The sequence below is a fragment of the Hyalella azteca genome, unplaced genomic scaffold (assembly GCF_000764305.2).
Source record: "Hyalella azteca isolate HAZT.00-mixed unplaced genomic scaffold, Hazt_2.0.2 contig15028, whole genome shotgun sequence".
NCBI classification, from domain to species: Eukaryota; Metazoa; Arthropoda; class Malacostraca; order Amphipoda; family Hyalellidae; genus Hyalella; species Hyalella azteca.
In genome coordinates this window covers 29391-45598 of record NW_025944894.1, presented here as the reverse complement: position 1 = coordinate 45598, position 16208 = coordinate 29391, and the positions used below count along the sequence as shown (strand labels likewise).

Here is a 16208-nt window from a genome sequence, read left to right as displayed (position 1 = left end):
GGAGTCATTCTGGCGTCTAAGAGTTGACGCACAGCGCGGCGATCCTCGGGCGCTGTGGCGTTCGCTGGATAGGCTCATGGGGAGGGGTCGTGCGGATGCCTCGGGCGACGAGAGCGTGGAAGGATTACATGCGTTCTTTGAAAACAAAACTTCAGCTGTGCGCGCGTCGTCGGCCGATGCTCCCGCTGCAACCTTTACGCCGTGCCCCTACAATTGTGTGCTACGCGAGCACCTGCGTCACAGCGGATGAGGTCAATGTTCTAAAAAAAATCCACAAAAATTTTGTTCCGTCGCTTACACATAACTTTTATTCTTATATACAAGAATTAGCGCATTAATAAATAATGACAATATAAATACGTACCTAAATAAGTACACTCAGTTGATCAATACCTCATCCAGGTTTTCACCTATCGCGGTCGAGGTCTGGAACGTAACACCCACGATAGTTCAAGGATTATACTGCATGTCAAATAATCTCTATATGAAATTTTATTTTTTTTTTGTACAATCATGATCAACGTTGGCAACTCAGAGTTTGGTTGCGTTCACGATGCGGTCGTAAAATACTCCAGATTCTATGGTTAATCATTTCGTTGCAGTTACGGGGAAAATATGGCCTTCGTATCCCGGGTGTTCCGGGACCAGGAAGAAACAGCGCTTGACCGCGCAGTGTTTTGGACCGAGTATGCGGCTCGCTTCCGGGGAGCGCCGCACCTAAAGTCCCCAGCGCGACACCTGTCCTGGATAGAGTTCCTCAGCCTTGATTTTATTCTGCTAGCACTTATTCTATGTTACTGTGCATTTAATGTGTTCCTTAAGGCTATCCGAGTGTTGAAAACCGAATGTTTGGGAGATAAAAATGAAAAGGTAAAAGTTACTTAAACTTAATTGTGTGATGTAGTTTGATTATAGCGCTTATACTCTTTCGGTAATTATGTACTATGAGACTATATGCCATTGAATAAAGTTATTGTAGTATTGGAACGACGATGTCCCAGTGGACGATGGAACGACGATGTCCCCAGGCAGGGTGACCCAGCGGTTACAGTTCAGAGTACCAAGATTGGAGCAGAGAGGCGGGTTCGATCCCAGCTCTGTGCGCCAGATTCCGGTCAGAATCGGGAAGGAGGCCGGGCGGTTAAGCAAAGCAAAATTTGAAGCAGTGAGTTGAGAGTTCGAGACCGCAACAATCTGTGAATGTTCTGCATTGTTAGGAATCGGAGATAGGCCTACGGCCTAATAAACGCGGAAACCGCTATTATTATAATTATATTATTATGTAAAATGCCTCAGACTTCATTCACTTAGTTGAACAGATTAATTCTATTGTATAAAACCTATTCCGAAATAAGCGTGGTGTTAATTGCTAAATTCTTGACAAAAATGTTATTCATTAAAATTAAACTTGCAGCGTTCGAGAAAAAGTTGATGTATGAGTGAACATTTCATTAATTTTCAACATTTGCTTGTTGTGAGTTGTGGGTTTCTACCGCAAATTTGATGGTTCATGTCCTAGTTACCTGTAACAGGGAGCACCCGCCTCTGTTGTCCGTCTCGTTGTTTTGCGTGTTCGGCTTGAGCAGCTAGCCGCTCTATCGGTGCTAAAGTAAGTCCAGGTTAGGTCCCATCGGTGTCGTACACTCATGGTCAGTGTAGACTCAACTGTTGAAAATGGAATTCTGCTCTCGATGGATATAGAAAATATCGAAGCATTTCCTCTAAAGAATCTGTTTCGGGTCTCGCCTAATGTGAGGTCGCATCATTTGTCGACGAGCAATTATTACGGTGTTGTTTAAATCTATGAACTTATTTTACATAGTGAATATACTCAGATACGTAATTTCCCTGCATAAATCTATTATGCATCATCTCAAAACATTGCTTGTTTTGATGGTATTTAACCAAGATTTTATGCCAGCTTTCAAAAATTGATTGAATTCTGGCATTTAGACTGCGGAATTCGAAACTTATTCCACTAATTAAAATAGATGAATGGGCATAGGGTTTATATATTTTTAGAGGTATTGGAATAGAATAGAAGTGTCGGCTCTGAAGAAATAGGCCTATGGCCTGTTGCCGATTCTTGTACTTTTCGTAACTTGATTCACAAGGGATCCGGCCTTTGGCACCCGATCTTTCCATAACTGACGATTGATTGAGATAGCTGCTGGACTTATTGCCTGGCCCGTAAGGTGCTAGGCATTTTAAGACTGAACTTATCTAGAAGATGGTAGGGAATATCGCCCTTTGATATCAATTGCCCTCGCATTGCGGTGTTGTAGAATGTACTTTTACGGGTATAAAAAATTCATTGTGTTTTGATCTCGTCGAGAGCGCAGGGCAAGATAATAGGCGTTAGGAACAATAAATAATTAATCAATGCATAGAGTAACCTGTTAGGTAAAAATCACTGTATGTGAGTTTTTGTGTGCACGTGAACTATTTTTCATGTCATTAATAAATTTACAATTAACTGAATCATCTGTTTCCTTCAGAGTCCCTTTTGTTTTTATCAAAACAGACTACCACCATTGTTAACACAACTTTCACACGACACTCAGCAACACAACAGAGCGAAAGCCGAGGCTCTCGCTGCCCAAGATCGCGCAAACTCTGATCGCTGAAGTCAAAACTACTCAAGTTAGGAATGAGTAAATGTTCGTTTAATCAGGGTAATTTATCAACTGTGCTGTTATAATGGGTTATTTGAGGAAATGATTGTGGAGTTTAGTTCAACAGAATTTGACTGAGGAATTTACACGCTATTATTATATCGCTCTGATAATTTCAGTATGTGCCATGGAAATTCTTTACAATTACTTTTTTTACATATTTGGAAAGCTGGCTTACATTTTCGAGAACTTGATAGCTTAAATTTAGGGTTCTGTAGTAAAAATTCTAGTCGAAATCAGAAAGATGGTCGACTAGCTGTTGTGAATCAACAAAAACTGAACATGGCCTAAGAGGAAAGTAAAACCACGAATGCAGGCACTTGATTACAAAAAATAAGGCACCTTATCAGCAATCGTTAAAAGAAATGCTTGTATAATACAAATTGATTAAAAACGCAGAACTAAATTCATAACAATTCCTATACATTAACCGTGTATGGATGTTGTGGCAAAACGGGAAGAGAAATAAATCGAGTGATGGTTTTCCCCAGTTTATTTCCAATTCTTGGGTGAAATACACATAAGGATTATAAATAGGTAGAGGCATGGGAACAGGTCCTTAGCTAATAATAATTTTAGTTAAGCAACATAGCAAACAAATTAAAATATGCTGACTGTCACGATTTTTAGTTCTAGAAATTTTGAAGCAGATGTTCTGGCAACATCGACCAAAGTATTGGAAGGACTTGTTTTACGGTTTGGCCATTCGTTGATCCTTACTGAAGACAGCCGCTTGTGTTCTTGCTCTTGGTAAGCGTCTAGGTTCTATAATTTGTAATAGAATAACTGTGAGAATATGTTCAGAATATTGTGTACTAATCTAGCTATTAGTGTTTAATAAATATAATGAAATGCGTGTTTATTTGTAGGAGAACTTCCCTCTTCTGCTCTGTTCTGCTGTTCTACTTTAATAAAACTTTGAACTTGGACCAAGCCTAATGACCCAAACACCCAATTGGAAGTTACCGCCAATGAATCAATAAACCCGTCCGTTTGAACCTGAACAAATGGAAACATTACACTGACTTTGGAACATTAGTAACAACACTATATCAACATATGCTGATTTGTATCGGATGCACGAGTATGGGCTGATAAAATTTCTATTGTTCTTGAAACATCGCGAGGAAATTTCCTGTAGTTGATCGTTGTCTAAATTCGAAGAGTTACAAACTACTAGCAAGAGCGACGTCACATACAATACCTGTTTTCAGTGGCAGGTTTGAGACTATGGAATTGCGTCGCACTTTTCCTCGATACATCCACTGGGAGGCCGCTATCAAGGCTGATGGACCACATCCTCTGGAAGGCTCCTTTCAAGGGTGATGGATGGACAACATCCACCGGGAAATCGCTATCAAGTTTGAAGGACGACAATTTTTGCGAGAAGTGTAGTCCTAGAGTTAAACACGGAAGTGGAAAGGCCTTGCATTGTATATTAGAGCTACATGTTATTTTTTTCTCGTTTCGCCATCAGCCATTCATACCCATCTATAACAAGTATGTATCTTGTCTGTTGTGTCACAGGCTGTAAATTAACTACAACCTATGATTTTGAACTCATTATATTAAGCTCTACCTCAGGATCGGGTTCTTCTTTGACTAAGGTAGTGAGGGATAAGTAAGACATATCAGTCCAGATAACGTATTTTATATACGGGGTGGTTATACAGAGTTGCGATACAGAGGTATAAGTTACGGCATCGACCGTAAGGTCGGAGAACTCAAGCTACACGCTACATCGCGGAGTGCTTATCAGCTACTGGGGGGCTCTGCTTAAGGTTTGCTAAAACTTTTATTAGCTTTACTTCCGCCCACTACTGAGGTCTTGATCGCGTGATCTATCACGTGTCTATCAGATGTTGACTCGTCCTCAATCTCTATCAGGTCAAGTGAGTTGACACCGGACAGTTGACATAATCTCCGAGTCAGTTTCTGTCACATAGACGTTTATTACCTGTTTGTGCGTGGCTTGTTGGTTTCATTATCTACCATTACCTTTCCAACTTAATGCAATAATTATTTAAACTGGTCATATTATTTACTTTTTTATTGTGTTAACTCATAAAAAACAGATTTTAAGATTAAATATTCTCTAATCTAACTCAAATCACATTGCTTTAGGTCAATGGGATTCCTAATAAGATTAAATAAATAGATGAAATCCAATCCATGATCCCTACTTTCAATTCCCTTTGATAAATGTTGTCCTGCATTGTATACTCTGACAGATTTTTGCATTAGCATGATTTTAATATGAGGATATATTTTTTTTAATGATTTAGACTCTCGTGTAAAACTAGATATAATTCCACCACGCGTAACAACACACTATATAATTTTTTGTCAAATCACTAACTCTGATTTAAGTGGCGAAACAATGCAAGTCTTTCTTCGTGAGTCTTCGTTAATTTCGTTCAACCCCACACCCGCAGCTACCGTCCAATGTTCTTGATGTTCATAAACATAGAGAAGTAGATGCCTAAGGTATATAGTCAGAGCTGGGTAGGGCTACTTTGAAATGTAGCGCCGCTACCGCTACCGCTACATGTAGCGCGCTACTGCCCACCTCTGGTAACAACTAACAGGTTGACACTAGTAACAGGCTGAGGATGACAACATTACACCGAAATCTTTCGTACAGTTTATTCTGTAATTTATATTATGTATGAATCATGCTGGTTTTCAAATAATATTTAATACTATTAAGTAAAATCTAAAGGTTTATCTATAAATGTAGCGGTAGCGCTGTAGCGGCAAAACCTCGTATCGCTACTTAAATATGTAGCGGGCGCTGCTGCTACCGCTAAAATTACTTAAATGTAGCACCGCTACCGCTACTGAAAATGTAGCGGCCGCTACATGTAGCGCGCTACTGCCCACCTCTGGGTGTAATGTTGTCAACCTCGGCCTGTTACTAGAGCGCTACATTGAAATGTAGCGGCGCTATCGCTACCGCTACACCCACTAGATTGTAGCGAGCGCTACCGTTACCGCTACAGTAAAATGTAGCGCCGCTACATTAGCCGCTACAAGGGCCAAAATTATTGGAAATCTCTAAATATTTATTGTCCTGCTATTGGGATTTACTCATAAACATTTAATGATAATAAAACATTTTCAAAACATATCAATGCAACTTTATTGCAATTAACCTAACGTCCTAACCGAACTAGTACAGGTTAGACACAGTAAATAAAAGTTACAGTTATTTTTATGTTTTGCCTTCCCTTCATGGATGTGTACTTTAATCTACCAATCTACAAAATTATCCACATATGCATATAAAAATTCAGTCTTTTATTTGTATATATATGTGGATTATTTTTGAGATTGGTAGATTAAAGTAGACATCCATGTAGGGAAGGTGAAACATAAAAATAAGTGTGTAAAAATAACTGTAAGCAAACTGAAACGTGAAAAAATACCTGTAAAGGCCGGTACACACGCTCAGTTTTCACAACGATTTGTCTGCTCAGTTCTAAGTCGGAATGAAATCGTTGCAATTTTCAGAGCGCCCACACGGTGCCGACTAACTGAGTAGTTTGCTCAGTTTTGCGCGATCTCGCCATGGCACGTCTCGGACAAATTTACGGCCGGATTCGCGGCCGGTCTCCCCAAATTCGATGAGCATGGAATATCTCCCAAAGTATATAATGAACTTAGCTCGATAAAACTTGGTACACGTATTCATTAGGACTTAACGGTGATGTTTAGCTCGTGAACATTTTTAGAATTTCACCTTCATTCGTGAGTTATATGACGATACGTGCCGAAATTTGCAGTGAGCAGGACATTTCTTCTTAACTACTGTACAGATTTGAACGAAACTTTGAATATATAAACCTAACCTCCCAACGGTGATGTTTAGCTCGTGACAATTTTTTAGATTAGATAAAGCCATATAACTCTCAGACGAAGGCAAAATCGAAAACATCACCTTTAAGTCCTAATGAATACGTGTACCGAGTTTTATAGAGCTACGTTCATTACTTTGGGAGATATTCCATGCTCATTGAATTTGGGGAGACCGGCCGCGAATCCGGCCGTAAATTTGTCCGAGACGTGCCATGGTAAAGGCAGTATTTTGATACATTTTTGGCATTGTGCCTTGGATCATTAGGGGAAAAGAAATTGGATCATTAGGGGAATGCGAGATGGGGAATGCGTGGGCAGGGTGGCCCAGTGGTTAAAGTTCAGAGTACCAAGATTGGAGCAGAGAGGCGCGGGTTCGATCCCAGCTCTGTGCGCCAGTTTCTGGTCAGAATCGGCAAGGAGGCCGGGCGGTTAAGCATAGCAGAATTGTAGCAGTGAGTTGCGAGTTCGAGACCGCAAAATGCTGTGAATGTTCTGCTATGTTGCTGAAATTTTCTAAGCATGTTGAAACGCAAGCTAACACATCCAACAAACTTCTTGGACTAATCAGACGCTCATACGAGTTCCTAGATGCAGAAACGATGAAGCAGTTGTTTGTTGCCGTCGTACGCCCGAGTCTAGAGTTTGGAAACGTTGTGTGGTCACCGAGATTCGAAAAGGACAGAAATTTAATAGAGAATGTTCAGAGACGTGCAACAAGGATAATTCCAGGCTTGAAGGGCAAGTCCTATGAAGAAAGATTGAAGATTATGAAGCTTCCAAGCCTCAGTTATCGACGTCTGCGTGGGGACCTCATTGAAGTATACAAGTATACTCATGGTCTATACAAGGTCCCTGAAGGGTTACTAGAATTGGAAACAAGAACCAACACCAGGAGCCACGGCTATAAGCTAAAAAAATTGCGCTGCAACTTCTCCACGCGACAAAATTTCTTCTCGCTTCGAATCACCGACATGTGGAACAGCCTTCCCGATGACATCGTTGGCGCTCCAAGTATGAACGCGTTCAAGAACAGACTAGATAAAGCTATGGAAAAATATATGTTCAGATTTGAAATACCTAGCTCCTTATCGAACCAGGTGGAAGTCTAGTAGCTTCTTCAAACTATCGCCAGTCATGAAAAGATCCGGTCAAATGACACGAGTTTAGATCTATGAACAAGGCACGAAATGGAAAAGAATCGGCGACCGGCCACATCAGGCCTACACTTCAGAGCCGACATCACGATGTTATGTTATGTTAAGAATCGGCGACAGGCCTACGGCCTAATTACGCTGAAACCGCTATTATTATATCAAAATACAAGAGAGATGGCTTGTAGGTGTATTCTTCACCAGGTCCAGATGGAATCGATTTTTTATTTATTCCCAATTATATATGGTAAATGCTCCTCAACTTGTTTTACAGCTGTTTCTCTGTTTGCGTTTTCATCGATTTCTTTACATTTTTCAACTAAGCCCTTGTATGTCTCCACCTTTTTTGTCCCTGTTACTATAGTCCTTGAATTTTACTCGCCAAATGCAAGAAAAACTCTCGTATAGAAGAGCAATAAATTCCCGAGAACATTACCGAAGTTCCGCCATTGTCGCCAGAATCATTGAAACGGAGCACAGATCGAATCGGAAAACTGCTACCGTCTACACGTTCCGACTTATCTGCGCAGTTCATCGAAATCTATGCTCTGTAGCTCAGATTTCGATGCAACTGCGCAGTTTTCCCGGCGGCTTCAAAACTGCGCAGTTTTCCCGTCCACACGCAACGTTTTAACTGCAAAGATTAGAACTGCGCAGACAAATCGTTGTGTAAAACTGAGCGTGTAGACCGGCCTTCAGTGGTAACTGGTAACAACTTATCAAGTAACAACTAACATGTTGACACTAGTAACAGGCTGAGGTTGACAACATTACACCGAAATCTTTCGTACAGTTTCATTCTGTAATTTATATTATTTATGTATCATGCTGGTTTTTAAATAAAATTTAATACTATTAGGTAAAATATAAAGGCTTTATCTATAAATGTAGCGGTAGCGCTGTAGCGGAAAAACCTCGTATCGCTACTTAAATATGTAGCGGGCGCTACCGCTACATTGCCTTAAATGTAGTGCCGCTACCGCTACTGAAAATATAGCGCGCTACTGCCCACCTCTGCGCTCTACATGTAGCGACCGCTACATTTTCGGTAGCGGCGCTACATTTAAGCAATTGTAGCGGAAGCGCCCGCTGCATTTAGAGTATGTAGCGGTAGCGGCCGCTACATTTCAAAGTAGTGCTGCCCAGCTCTGCATACATGTATGATGGCAAGCCAAAGTTTACACCACATCAATAATTGATTCGTCCCGTTAAAATGGCTATAAATTCCGGGAAATGTTAAGATACCTATTTTAACCGGGATGTCTCGTCTGGGTATCGTCCCGGAATTCTTACGGACGGCTGAAAATTGTCCCGGTTTTTAATGCGAACCGGGGCAGAGCCTGTTGTCTCGTCTCGGATACAAAAAAAAAAATACCAAACGCTTGAGTCTAAAGCTATCATTTCGTGGGAGCCGGCTGCTCAATGCTCATAGCCAAGAGAAGCCAACAATAGTGAATATCTTCAATATTCTGATCTTTTTCTGCTCACATAAGCAATAATAGCCTGCTATTTCGCTCATGTATCTTTACAATTTTGATACCGCCCAAAAATTCTCCGTCCCAAGGTCATAATTTGTTCAAATGTATTCAGTAACTAGATTCAAATTTCTCGTCGTTTTTACAGGAAAACAACCAGTCTAGATTAGCACAAAAAAAATCATCACATTTGATTGTGTCAGAGAGCGCTGTGAGGGCAATTTACTTTGACCATTTGCGACTTATTAAAGTACGCCAAGTTAGAAAAATGAAAACAAAACGGCCGTTGCTTCGTTACTACTCGCAAAACAACCTTTGGCAAACAAAATCGCTTGATTATGTCTGAACGGCTATTATGTAAAGAATATGGTCTGAAAATAAGAAAATAACAAATATCCTATGATCAGAGAGAAAAAAGCGACCTTTTTCGTCCATGAATCCGGGTCATGAGCGATTAGTTTAGGTAGCAGCAGCTTCCGCAACCGCAAGTTGTCGATGACTAAGACATTAGGTGAACACCCACGTCTAGTCTGCACACCACAGGTCTGAAGAAAACTCGACGAACCAAATCTTTTTCCTGGAGACACTCCACTGAGCCTAAAAGAAAGATTAAGTTGAAAACTGCAATTTTAATGCTAAACTAGACTAATGCTTGATAGTATTGACTAATGAGCTGTACACGGATCAGCAATTTGGTCAAGCATTAATGCCTAATGCGGCAACAGGTTTTTAGAATACCGTATTAAAGTTTGCTCTATTTCCTAATTTCCATGCGTCCCTTATTTCTTGAGACTATAAGTCCAGCTCAACAAAAAGTTCTTGAAAACCGGTTCCCCATACGTCGTAAAGAAACGCACGCCAAAGGGTGAAGGAGGAAAAAAAGTCAATTCAAGCCCATCTTGGAAATTTTAGTATATTTATTGTCAGAGGAAAAAGTTTTGAAAAGGTTTCCAAATAGCAGGATCATAAATCAATTTGATTCTCAAAATCAAACTGCATATCAGGCAGTTCTCAAAATGTTTGAACAATTTGTTTACTTGAAAAAAAAAATTTTAATTAGTTACTTCATTTAAAATATGTATCGACTCCAGTAGTTACTTATAAATTTGCACAAATTATTTTTGTCTTGCAGCAAGCATGAAATGAAAATTGAATGGAAATAAATTTTTACTGCATTTTGGATAGAATTATATTGTTTACTTGAAGCCCATGATGCCTAGAGTGATGCCGAGCCCAGCATTGTACGGCACCACCGTCAGGGTGTGCACGAAAGAGACCGCGTCAGGATGACCCGCGACCTGCAGTTGGCCAGACACTTCGATTTCTGCAAGATCGTTCATGAGCTTGTGTACTTTCATGGAGAACGTTTCCTTGGCATGTTTAAAAGCAGGCATTCTCTTGAGGGCTTCTAAGATGTGGTGCGAGCCCTCGCATGTCCCGGACGGTACAGCAGCAATATGTGATTCTATACCAAACTTTGCAGTGGGTAGGTAAGCGTTCACAAGTTGTTCTCTGTGGTCACTGTCAATGCAGTTGTAATATTCCGAGAGGAACTTCTGAACAAGAGGCTCGTTGACAGGGACAGGAGGAGGGTCGGCGCTCACTAAGCTGGTTGATGCCAGGCTTGTGTTCAGCGATGATATCATATCTCCAGAGCTCGTTTGCCCAGATATGTGACTTGCAATGTCTTGTCCATCTAGAGTTTTCAGTTGTGGTAGTTGCGAGAGAACAGTGCGTATATAAATATCAGGATTCTTTATGTCTTTCAGACAAGGGTTGCCATCTAGTTTTAGCTCTTGGAGTTTGAAAACAGCAAGTGTGCAGATGAGTTCTTTGAAATTATCTATGTCATTGGACTCTAGATTAAGCCGCTGTAGAGGACACCTGTTGCCAAGAGTACCCTTTACAACCCGAATGTTGGTGAGACGAAGTCTGTTGTTGCCAAGAGACATCGTTGTCAGACCGGGGATGTTATCACGGACCACCACCAACACTTGTCGAAAAATTGCAGGGTCGGAAAGCACTGGCATTACGCCTTCGTTCACCAGCATTGGGTCCAGGTGGAATGACGATAGGTCAAGGAAATTGCGTGTCGGGTCATAGCGCTTCATCAAGACCTGGAAATTTATAATACACATTATTCATTTTAATATACCGTATAAGTGATATACTATGAAGTGGGCCATCTGATAAATCTTTGACTTTTATTTTTAAATATTCAATTTTGTCCTGGAACTGTAAGAGAATATTTTAAACATTGAAGAAGTTACGTTTAGGAAGAGGGACAGAGAAGCAGAATAATTTAACAATTAAGGGGACCGGCTACCCTAAAAATCGGAAACTTTGGCTTTACCGTTTTCTTGACTCATTTTGTAGCTGCTGAAAAGGCGCGTCGAACGCAGTTTACCGCATGTCTGTGCGTGCTATAGTTTTTGCGAAAGACAATTTTAAAAATAAATAAAATAAACATTTTTTAACAATATGTACAAAGATTTATTTGAATTAAATCTGTATATATAGATCATTACTCACGTTAATTACAAAGTGTTTGCACTCGTTTGAAAGCTACAAACGAGACGCGTTCAACAAAGCTACTACTACCATAGATGTACATGCAATACTTTTTTGTGTAATGCAGTCTTAAACTTTTATAAAATGATCATTTTATAACATTATTTACTAATAAATGGTATTTATGTGTCATTATTTAGGTTAATTGCAAAGTGTTTGCACTCGTTTGAAAGCTACAAACAAGACGCGTTCAACAAAGCTACTACGTACCATTGATGTACATGCAATAGTTTTTGCTTAATGCAGTTGTAACGTTATGTAAAATGAATATTTCATATATATATATTTATATATAAAAACTTCAATTTATAGCTTATTATTCACGTTAAATTTGACATAAATAGGTCTAAAGACGCTGGCTGGTACCTTGAATGCAAATAATTGGCAATGGGAAAGCTTGGGCTACAATATCAAGACTTTTTGGGGCATATTCTTCTGTTTTCAATTAATTTTACTTTATATGGCTCCCCTGAACAATTTATATTTTAATTTTTTGTCTTTTTGAAAACCTATCTCCTCCTACAGTTTTCAAGCTACAGCAATGAGAGACATATCATTTGATTCGTAAAGACTATATCTATCGACCTAGCCATCGTTTTTTTTTTTCAATTTGTGCATGGTTCGTCTTATATTTTGGGGAGAAGGGGGGGAGGGGGTGAAAAAAGTGAAGAAATGGGAAAAACGCAAATAAAAAAGAAAATATGGGGAAAATGAAAAAAAGTGATGCCAGGTCGATAGATATGGTCTTTACAAATCGAATGATATGTGTCTGGATGTTGTAGGACGATATTTGTAGGAGGAGATAGATTTTCTATAGTACCCGTTTTTGTCCGTTTTCTATGAATATCACGTTTTCTATCAATTTTTTCGAAAAATTCATAAGGGCAAAATGCTATTTTTTTACATTTTACGTATGAATGTGAAGTTTCACGATGATCGGATAATAACTGTAGAAGTTTTTCCGTAGGGTAGCCGGTCCCCTTAAGCCGAGTCAAGTGTAATAATATGCGTTTAAAAATTACTTTTTAAAGACAACACTTCCAAAGAATCCAGTGTCTCTAATCTTACAAATGTACTATGAATTTCTCATTTAATTTTCAAATTAAAAAATTAGTTTTTCAATTTTTTTTAATATATAATTTTTTTCAAAATTATTTATTCTATTAATTGATTCAGGCATTGCCTCTGACTTCACACAAGTGTGCAAAATTTCATATCAATCAGACAGGTAAAAGTATGTCAGATTTCAGTTATAAGATTTGTAGCTGACAAAATTATTTTTTCAAATTTTTTTCATATTGAAAAAAAAAAATTTTTTTTAATTTTAAAATCTTTTATTTTGACATTTGATTCATGCATTGTCTCCAACTTTACACAAGTGTGCAAAATTTCAGATCGATAGGATAAGTAGAAGTAAATTAAATTTCGATTACAAGATTTGTAGCAGACAGACAGACAGAAAGACAGACAGACAGACAGACAAACAAGAAGTGAAGTTAAAGAGAAGTGTTGTAAAAATGGGAAATGACTGATGATTCATAATTATGAGAACTGTAGCAAAACTGAAATTTTTTACATTTATCTTAAATAGCATTTGACAATATCAAACTATTTAGATTCAACCCAAACAGCCCAGTTCAATGCAAAAAACGAATTAATTACTGGCACACACTAACTTTTTTGCTTATTAGCTAACTTTAACTAAGAGAAAACACTAAAGCCTTATATCACCCATTTAATAGTAAATCAGTAAACTAGCAATAACCCTAAATACAGAATGTGGTATTCATTGGAATATTAGTGGTTCCTGACCTCTTTGACAGTGAGCATCTGCTGAGCATTGAGAATAATAAAAGAGGAGCAAGGCTCCACTTGTATCTGCATGAGACGTCCAGAGCTGCCCTGCATGCGCTTGTTGAGGCCTTTGATGGCCATTGCAGCACACGAGCTATCCTCGAGGAAGAAGCGAGCAGAGGAGGTTGCATGGTGGTAGCCCTGTATCACGAACTCAGTGTCCACTAGAGTCTTGAAGCTCTCCTTCAAAAACTCTCTGGTTGGCAGTGGGTCATCAAAAACTTTCACCTGTAACACAGGGAAAATTAGCCCACTTGAAAATATAGAGAAATATTAGGAAATAAATGTGTAAAATTTTTTAAAATTTTATTACACATTTCATTATGAATTATTTAAATAAAAAAAACTTACAAGATACCATCTGTGCTCCTTGGTGATGGTGACTTGTTGCTTGCGAGAGAGTTTCTTGATCTTTTTGTGTCTCTTGGATAGTTGTTTGCCAGAGAGCCTTGGGAATCCTGCTTCTTCTTCAGGATCAGGATTAAAAGCACGATCCTGCAATTCTTGTTTCAATTTTCTCAGTAGCTTGTTCTTTTTGCGGCCCATTTCTAATTATCAAAATATTACAACTAATAACAATTAATTATCTGGAAATTATCAAAGCAGTGATCAGGAAGAAAGATTTATTGATAAACATATAATACAATTGATCATTTAGAAAATGCAACTTATCTTCTTTGTATATAAGCATGATAGGCTTATAGAATAGGCCTAAGCTAAATTTCTGCAGGTTTTCCTCCTTAAAATATTTTAATGAAAAAGTAATACCTACACAAACAAACATTAAGATTTGCTACAGTGAATGAACTTGGCAACAAATACCGTCAAACGGGGTAAAAAGGGACAGGCGGGGTAAATCAGGATGCGCATCCCACATTTTGTTGAAATGTTGTAGCAGCTAAACTAATCAGAATATCACAAAACTAAAAACAGTGTTGTTAACTTCAACATTTTTACTATCTATTAGGTGTAAAGTTAGTGAAGAAATCAAACATTTACTATCTCTAAAAAATTTCTGAAAAAAAGTGTGAAAGGTGCAATTTTGGAAAAGTACTTCTACTAAGGTCTGAGGCAAAAAAAATATGCCATATTAAAAATTTTTACTTACATAAAAGTTGCACACAAGTGTTGGCTTGAAAACGTAATTTGCCTATCTGATTAAAAAAAATGGCAGCCATTTCCGTGTGAAAGGGTAAAAAGGGACACCCCCCCCCCCCCCGGGGGTAATTAGAAACAACCCCCAGGGTAATTATGGACAACCCCTGGGGTAATTAGGGACAACCCCCAGGGTAATTAGGGACAACCCCCAGGGTAATTAGGGACAACTCCCAGGGTAATTAGGAACAACCCCCAGGGTAATTAGGGACAACCCCTAAAACACATTTACAGCAGATTTCCTGTTAGCAAAGGCAACAGTTAAGATAAATATGGGTTAATCACTAAGATTTTTGCTTAAATTTTAAATTTAAGTGGAAATCTAAATTTAAATTTAAATAAAACCTTCTTGGGGAGCAGAACAGCCTGAATGTTAGGCAGAACTCCTAACATCCAGGTCACTCAATGCAATGGTCACTCCCTTAAGAAGCTTGTTGAGCTCCTTGTCATTACGTTACATCTAAAAGGAAAAAGAGGACTTTGGAGTACTGCTGGTAATAGGTGAGCACACTCTGCATGTTTCAATCATTTAAAATGGAGTTTTATTCCAAGTGAACATTTTTACCTGGTTTCCAGATAAATTCAGGAGCCTTTTATAATGCATCTAGCACCTTACAAATAGCATATAGAATTTTTTTGAAGATGCCATTTGATAGCCCTTGCAAAAAAGCTATAAAATAAGCTTAAACTTGTTAGTGAAAATGTTTCATGGTAAGAAGTTATTAACAAGAAAAGCTCAAAACCGTCCCTTTTCACCCCATTTGATGGTAGTTATATTGCTAGTGCATTGAGGAATGAAAAATTCAGAAGAACCACGTAATTTATATTATTATTACCTATATATTTTTTTAACTCTGGGCAATGACAGATGCTGAAATGAGGAAATTGACCAGTGAAAATGAAGTTATGTGTTATTGAGCAACAAGCTCTCTAACTCTGCAATGCCTTTGCTGTGAAGGTACTGTGGCTGCGCTGCTGCTTTGCCTATCACAGGTCGGCAAAACAACAGAAATAATCCCAGATGATACCTTGTCCCCTAAGTGGCATGCTCCATTTCCCTGGGGCCAGGAAACCTTGGCCTCATCTGACTCTTGCTCCTCCTCTTTATCTAGCCCCTGATCCCTGCAAGATCTTGAACCATGGACTTTTTCTTTTCTTCTGCCTGCTGCTCATTACTCAGGGGGTTCACTGCAACCCAAGCCCCCACTCCTCTATGGTCTGCACATTACAAATATTCACATAAATGTGAATATTCTTCTTCTTGTGCTCTTGATACAAGGCCTAGACACACTAGAGGTGCTAAAGCTAAACCTCTCCTCACCAGTAACATGCTGACTGTTCCTGTCCCACAAGTCACTGGGTTGCTTATTCATTGGCCTACCTCAACCAGCCATCTACCCTGCCCTCATTGCTCCTGGGATCCTACATCTGAAAAGGCACACCATCCAGTGTAGCAAAAATAGCCACCT

General features: G+C 39.0%; 1 protein-coding gene across 1 annotated transcript; it reads right to left on the bottom strand.

Moving 5' to 3' along the window:
- Positions 1-10058: 10058 nt before the first annotated feature.
- Positions 10059-14180, bottom strand: LOC108671321 (nuclear RNA export factor 1). The gene is made up of 3 exons (XM_018158842.2): positions 13936-14180; positions 13543-13812; positions 10059-11276 (listed from the first exon to the last, which is right to left on the bottom strand). Exons 1-3 carry the CDS (start codon positions 14128-14130, stop codon positions 10356-10358), a joined length of 1386 nt encoding a protein of 461 aa, XP_018014331.1. The 5' UTR covers positions 14131-14180; the 3' UTR covers positions 10059-10355.
- Between the last annotated feature and the right edge of the window lie 2028 nt (positions 14181-16208).

Bases quoted from the DNA above. Each gene is read 5' to 3' on its own strand.
- LOC108671321 (XM_018158842.2), bottom strand. From the start codon at position 14,130: ATGGGCCGCAAAAAGAACAAGCTACTGAGAAAATTGAAACAAGAATTG. The intron at 13,813-13,935 runs GTAAGTTTTTTT...CCTGTGTTACAG, and splicing joins AGGAGCACAGATGGTATCTT to GTGAAAGTTTTTGATGACCC. The intron at 11,277-13,542 runs GTCAGGAACCAC...ATAAATTTCCAG, and splicing joins AGATGCTCACTGTCAAAGAG to GTCTTGATGAAGCGCTATGA.